This window comes from Argopecten irradians, chromosome 12, assembly GCF_041381155.1.
Source record: "Argopecten irradians isolate NY chromosome 12, Ai_NY, whole genome shotgun sequence".
NCBI lineage: Eukaryota > Metazoa > Mollusca > Bivalvia > Pectinida > Pectinidae > Argopecten > Argopecten irradians.
Window position 1 is genome coordinate 31,653,196 of NC_091145.1, and position 7,477 is coordinate 31,660,672.

Sequence of the window (7,477 nt, forward strand, 5' to 3'; positions counted from 1 at the left end):
ACCATATAAACACAGTTTTATATATGACAGTGCCACCTCAGTCAGTCACTGTCCACCAATATTTGGCACAACCTATACATTTATGGTATATATGTCATATAGTACATAACAGAGTGTTGGGCATTGGCAAACCAAACTACGAATTAGAAGAATATAGAGCAATAAAAAAGTATGTAGTACGTTGACCATGGCTTTTATACAAGAAAAGTGAAAAGGCTGCTTGTAAATGGTTCGTATTAGATATTTCAGATGTTAATTTGCATGCCATCAAATACAGATATTCTAAAGTATCTTTTGACAGCATCTGATCTCCATCTACCCATTAACCCGATATGATCTTCAGGTATGTTGCATTGAAAGGCAGTTGTTGCTGCACCAATGCGAAAACTATGAGACTTATAATGAGATGTGTTGAGGCTCGCGAATGACAGAGCCTGGTTCAATTGTGTGATGTAGAAAGCCTGGGACACTGGGAGAGATCCATCCATTGTAAATAATGGACCACAAGCACCGTTATTTCTGAGTTTCATGTACTTTGACATAGCTCGAACAGGACATATGCTTTTACATGTTTGAGCAGTAATGTACAACTCAATAAGCTTCTGTGAGATGTGGTGTTTGAAATTATGAAATGTTAGAGACATATGCTGAGGCTTTTTATGTGTTTTCTCTAAACACAGATTCGAAACTTGTAAAAGATTTTTATTTCTACAATGTGGAGATTTAGATGTTATTTCCCCCACTCTCAAAAATGCAAAGAAACTTAATGAAAACATTGCCTTCAACATGTACTGGTCAAACCTGTGAGGTGCTGTATGGCATAGAGAAATCATAAGTTTCTTCAGGATAGCAGGTGTAATAGGGAGACGTACGTCTGGACTAGCTGACAAATTGTATACACCTTTTAGCACATTTTTAATCAAGAAACACTGTAATGGATCAGCATATCCTTGCATTTTCTGACCATGTGCTAACCCTGCCAAGTATGTAGAAATGGTATTTGGTGATTTCTTTTGGTCATACAACCAAGCAATGTAGTTAACTACTTTTGCAACTGTTAGTGGAAATTTGAACTCACTCCCAAACATTTGTAGATGAAATCTTTTGTATGAGTTCATGGCGGTAGAATATGCCAGGTGCGTATTCTCTGATACTGAGGCTGCAATCAACTGCCTTGCTGTTGATGTCAACGATGCAGCAAGAGTTGTGGAACCTTGGTAGGACATCGATCCTTAGCCGGTGCGAGTGTCCTGAACCGATCTATCTGTAAACGGAACAGTAAATCAGGTAAAATATTTAACCTACCCGGTATATGCTCAGCTTGGAACATCACATTATGTTTCATACATACTAAAACCAACCGTCTTACAAGGGTCATGACATAGGCATGTTTTGAGGACATTTTGTTGATAATTTCAACCACAGCCTGGTTATCAGAATGAAACAAGATACACTTGTCAGCAAATTTGTGCCCTCATACTTCCATAGCTAAGGTTATTGGGAAAAACTCTTTCATTGTTATACCATGGTTTTTCAAACCACACTCATCCAACTGCCCATAAAACCATTCTTTCCCTCATACTGCTCCAAAACCTATCTTGCCTGATGCATCTGTATACAAATGGAGCTTGGATGAATTCTGCAACACATCATCTAAAAAGATAAAAAAAATTCCATTAAATGACTCAATGAATAAAATCCATGCCTGAATATCTAAACGGGCTTGCTTATTCAGTCTAATGTAATGATGAGGTCTTGACTTGCCTTTAGTGAGATTAATTAATCTACGTAGGAAAGCTCGACCAGGGACAACAACACAACAGGCATAATTCAACAAGCCAATTAAAGATTGTAATTCCCTGAAAGACACCTTTTTCCTGTGTTTGATTGAATGAAGGGCCAACTTAATTTTGTCAACTTTCTCTTGTGGTAAGCTTGCTTGCATTTTCATAGTGTCTAACTCTATCCCTAGAAATGTCAAAACAGTTGAAGGGCCCTCGGTTTTCTCTGATTTTATCGGAATGCCCAACACAGAACACATATAAACTGTGACAAACTTACAGAACATATACCCGATTCTGGTGGACCTGAAAACAAAATATCTTCAAGAACATGAAGCATGTTCGGTATCCCAAACTTTGTACAAGCAATCCACTGCAAGGCTGTACTAATTTTCTCAAAAATTGAACATGAAATTGAACAGCCCATTGGCAAACACTTACCATAATAATACTGACCCTGAAAAATATACCCAGGAACTGATGGTCACATGGGTGAATGGGGACAATACGAAAAGTCCCGGAGTGGTTATAAGGATCTGTATTTCAATCAGTACACACTGGGTTCTCTAATTTTCCGACATCGGACAACATAAGACAAAAAATTATCATCATTTACATAAAAAGAGGCCGTCCGATAATCACACGTGGTTTGTTTCGAAAGAAATATTTTTGGGGGCCAACGAGTCAGTGAATAATGATCGAACATCTAATGTTAATCGGCCGATTATAATAAGATGTTCGGGCCGAAATTGTTGTTGTTGTTGGCCCGATAGGCGCGCCTGAGTGGATTGGTGATTTTGATAGAACATTTCTGGGCAATTTGAAGGAGGGAGTGGACCCTGACATTTGGGACATCTATGTGGGAAGCAATCTGATTGAAATACAGATCCTTATAACCACTCCGTTCAATAGAGAATCTGAGAAAATTCAATTAAGGGTCATGTTCGGATGACCTTTATACCACGTGTAATTCAGATCATATGCGTTTTTTTGCACGTTGTTCTGTCAATTGACAACGCCATTTCGTCCCAACATACAGATACGATTAGCTTTATTGTGCTTTTTGGGCGAGATGACTACGTACACGGAAATAATTCTGACATAGTTTCAACTAATTCGTCCCCTGAAATTCACTGTCAAAATTTTGCCAGCAGCAATTTGATTGGTCATTTAAAAAGGTCACCTGGACATGACCCCTAATGAGATTTTCTCAGATCCTCTTATCTAACGTAGTGATAATAATGATCTGTATTTTAATCAGATTGTGTGGGAAGTGACATTCATTTCAGGGCTTGCCTGTGATTAATCTCCAACTTGAGCCCTTAGGGAGCTGAGCTGTAGAAGAGCTAGCCTTGGGTCGCCGTGTAATGGCATCATGCGATAGTTCCCACTCAATAGTTCTCGAAGACATGGATTTTTATGGGCTTTTAGAAGCCGGTCAGATTTATCATAAAATTGCCAGTCACCTTGTTTGGAGAGAAATTTTCTCACTACTGAAAGATATTGTCGGAGGCGGCATGCTTCAGTGATATAGCACTATAAAAAGGGCAACAATTCCGCTATAAGAGAAGACACAACATGAATATATCGCAGTCTCCCAAAACACGCACCTCGCACTACATACACGCAATACACAGCATGCATGAGAGGCCGTCCTTACATGACCATAGCTGTTAATAGGACGTTAATTAATAAACAAACAAAAAAGCACTGAAATATCCCCTGACTTCCTTTGTGTATACACAGCAATAAAAACATGAAATGTCTACTGATCTATAGTCAGGGAACAAGTTTGGTTTTTTTGGAGCCCAAAATACCACAGGTGATGCCTCAGAGCCATTCGTACTTCATTAGGTCCTGATTGTTTAGTTTGGTTAAGTCGACAAAATCATCAGTCCAAATTTGTTCTTTTAATTTTTTATTTACTTGTGATCCCAAAGGTATCGAAGATGATGATAAAGAATTGGAAGGCATTTGCTCTGAGGGGGTCACCTGCAGTGTAGAGGCCATAGCAACACCTTATACATTAGACACACCTATGGTTACTGACGTGGATGTAGTAGGAACGTCATTTGTCACTGCTGAAGATATTGGTAATGACTGGTCGGCTGCAGGGAAAATTATGCCGACAGGTTCCCTCGAAGCAGGTGTGAATATAGGGGAATGTACTGGGCCTTCCACTGTAGATCTGGATCTCTTTTATGCTGACATAGCTTTGTTGACCAAGGCTGCTTTCCTATTTGGGGGCATCTTAATAAGAAAAAAAACGTTCAAAAGTCAGCAATTTGCAAAAACTTAAAAATACAAGTTAAGCAACAGTTGAACAATTTACATTTTTTAAACAAATGATTAATTACAACTATTAATACTAATAGTATACTCAAATTACCACAATCTCTAATTAGGTAATAACTGCAATGTATAACATAAATAGAAACGAGGTGAAATACCAATGTGTACCTTGATCACTGAATGAGTTATATATATGTGAGCCTTAATATATAAATATTATTTATGTATTTTATCAAAAATCATAAAGTTATAAGAGCATATATATACTAATATGCAACAAGCTGGCATCAATCATGAAATGAAATAGATTGCAGAATAATTATAAACAATCATGTTTACAAAATGCATAAAAGCATCTTTCAACAAAATAATGTGCTAGTCATATTACACAGAGAAACAGTCTTATAATTACTGAGCAAGAAAAGCCAGCACAGCCATCACTGATGAGAAAACTCAATACTTCAAGCGAGGCAATTCAAATGCCAACCAGCAATAGGGAGTTAACATAGAGACCTATACCTACTGTGTACAAGACACAGCATCTGGCAAAAAAAATAAATACCAAACGGCTTCAAGATAAAACTGGTGTAAATATTTTTTGATACATCAAACAATATAATTAATCCTAGAATTGAGTAATGCACAGAAGCAGAGTGATATCCATAACACATCAGCTATGTAACCCCAAAGCTGGGCGCAACACAAATAAATATGTGATCATGAATTCTTATGGGATTGATTCCTATTGTCAATAATTAAAATCAAAATGTTTTAACTTGCTAGTGCAACACAACCCAACTTGATCAATGGAACACGGGATGTAACTCGAGCTCTAAAAAAGGTAAAATCTAGGGCATGGGATTAGACTAGACTATAGCGACATGGGAGATAACTCGTGTGACAATAAGGCCACTTGTGACAAGCTTTTTAATTTAGATAAAAGGATGGAAAATGTCATAGTAGGGGAACTGAGGTCATCCCCACCGATTTGTAAACAAACCCCGCATGGGCGCCGAAAATGACCTAAAAGGCGGTCGATAGTACCACCGGGATATCCTAAAAATGACGTACAACCTGACTGTAGACCAAAATTACCTGTTGAGGGTTCTTCTGAAACATTCCTGTAAAGTAATGCAACTTTTGGTTAGAACTGCTCAAATCGCTCTGACAGTAGTGTGTTTACCTTATTAGGTGAATTGTCTTGCCTAAAAATCATTTTATCACCTTCTCAGTGGTTATGTAGTTCATTTGTTTAACGTGCGTGACTTTGGCTCGGGTATGGGTACAGAGTCAATATTGTACCTGCTTAATCGTATTGATCAACGATTTGATATTTTAACGATAATAATTAAAATACTTATCAATGTCGTGGAATTTGTCAATGTTTTACGTTATATGTTTCTTAAGAAATGTAGAACAATACATTTATGCTATATTTTGCTTCTATGTTATGTAAAAGAATTAGCCTGAGTGAATTGTCTCTTTAAGGTCCTTTACAAAAATTGTGAATTATATGACCCTGGGGTCTCGAGTTTCTCCCTGGGAGGGGGTCAAGTTTACTATAATTCATATAGGAAAAACAGATTTACGAACACTTGCTTAGTTTTCATAGGAAATTAGTGAAACTGGGTTAGAATTATTTACCTGAAATAGCATTTTAACGTCGTATCCATATTGGTCCTGGCTGACGCCCAGGGGCCAGAGGGGTGGGACCAAAAGGGGTCAAAATGGCTAAAATTTCCAAAACTTTTCTTCTGAATTAATAGTTTTGATGGAAGCAGATACTCTTCATAGATTGAAAGGTATTAAGGCACTTTACAAGAATTGTAAATTTCATGGCCTTGGGATCTCAGATTTTCCCCTACGGAAGGGGTCAAAGAAGCAGTGACAATAATGAGGCTTAATGGTCCAAAAATATCAATTTATGATTTCGTCTTGATACATATTTTCTATTATTGTAATAATGATACATAAAAATATGGAATTTAGCAGAAAAATTGTGACGTCACGACACAAAAACTTTGGCGGGAAACGTCACGTTATTTTTAGAAATTACTTAAAACAGCAATATTTTGCTGTTCAATTAAGCATTGAAGTCACTATTTTTTTTAATTACATCGGGGTATGAAAGAAATTTTGTTTGCAAACTGTGTGAATCCGCGTTCTCACACAAGTTTGCTAACAAAATTTATGTATTCTCAGAAAAGTTTGCAAACAAAATTTATTTCATAACCCGATGAAATTAAGAAAATAGTGACTTCAACGCTTATAATTAATTTTCCAGGCTACTTTATAAAATGAATTACGTTCCCACGTACGATTCCATTGATTTTTTTCCAAGGAATTATTTTTTTCCAAATCAATACGCAACGACAATGTTTCTATTGTGACGTCACGATAACGTCGGGTTTCCGCGCCATTCTTTCATTGTGGAATGAAAAAAGTGAATAGGCCAATCAGAAAGTCAGAAACAAAGAGAAAATTAATTATTTCAATATTTAACTACCAGCATTTGTGTACCAGCCTGGAATGTTGCGGAGGCATTCAAAATTAAACAAGTAGGTGAGAAAATGAAGCTTTTATCAGGCATAAAGTAACTACATTTTCATATCATAAAGTTACATCTTGGGCGGATCGATTACGGATCAGATCTGCTCTCCGTTGGTTACAAACAATAAACGTGCAGGAAAAACCAGTAACGACAGTAGATTTGGGTCATTTGTTTACAATTTTAGCGGCTCAAATAAACTTTCTTCAGTCCGAATATTCAGCGTTGTTGGTACAGAACACGTTTGATAAGGAGACATCGAAACTGTTTAAACACTTAGAACGAAATAATTCCACATTTTCGGACAGCAGTTTAAACAATTTGAAAACAGCAGCTGAAATTTCTGCAGTGAAACAGAGAACAAGATCTGCAAATACGTTTCAACGGTATTACACACCTGGACGCGGTCAGTACAGTGGCAGGCGAGACAACTCCTACTCTTACGGTCGGCGTTTCGGTCGTGGTTTCTATCCCAGACGTGGCGGTGGAATGGGTGGTCCGAGATTTCCGTCGATACCGACAGATAGAAACGACGAGTCATCATAATTATACGGTGAAACATACTCATGTGTGCTAGTCCATTACAACAGTCTGTTGATGCCTGGCGTGAAATCAATGCCCCATAAACTGTGTGCAATTGGATTTCCAATGGTATTGATATTCCATTTAACAATTTACCAACAGAGTTTTGTATTCCAAACAAGTGTTTTTTCTGTGAAAGAATCACAGTTTCTAAGTTCTGAAATAGACAGATTAGTGTCTGACGGAGTTTTAATCGAGTGTATAAAATCTAAGCCTATTTGTATTTCCCCAATTTCGTGTGTACCTAAGAAAAATAACAAGCTCCGATTGATTG

General features: G+C 37.3%; 1 protein-coding gene and 1 pseudogene across 1 annotated transcript; both read right to left on the minus strand.

The window, feature by feature from the left end:
• Positions 1-245: 245 nt before the first annotated feature.
• On the minus strand, positions 246-1,226 carry LOC138305058 (uncharacterized). The gene has a single exon (XM_069245463.1). It carries the CDS (start codon positions 1,224-1,226, stop codon positions 246-248), a length of 981 nt encoding a protein of 326 aa, XP_069101564.1.
• A 1,840-nt stretch (positions 1,227-3,066) lies between these two features.
• Positions 3,067-7,162, minus strand: LOC138305059 (uncharacterized; annotated as a pseudogene).
• Positions 7,163-7,477: the final 315 nt, after the last annotated feature.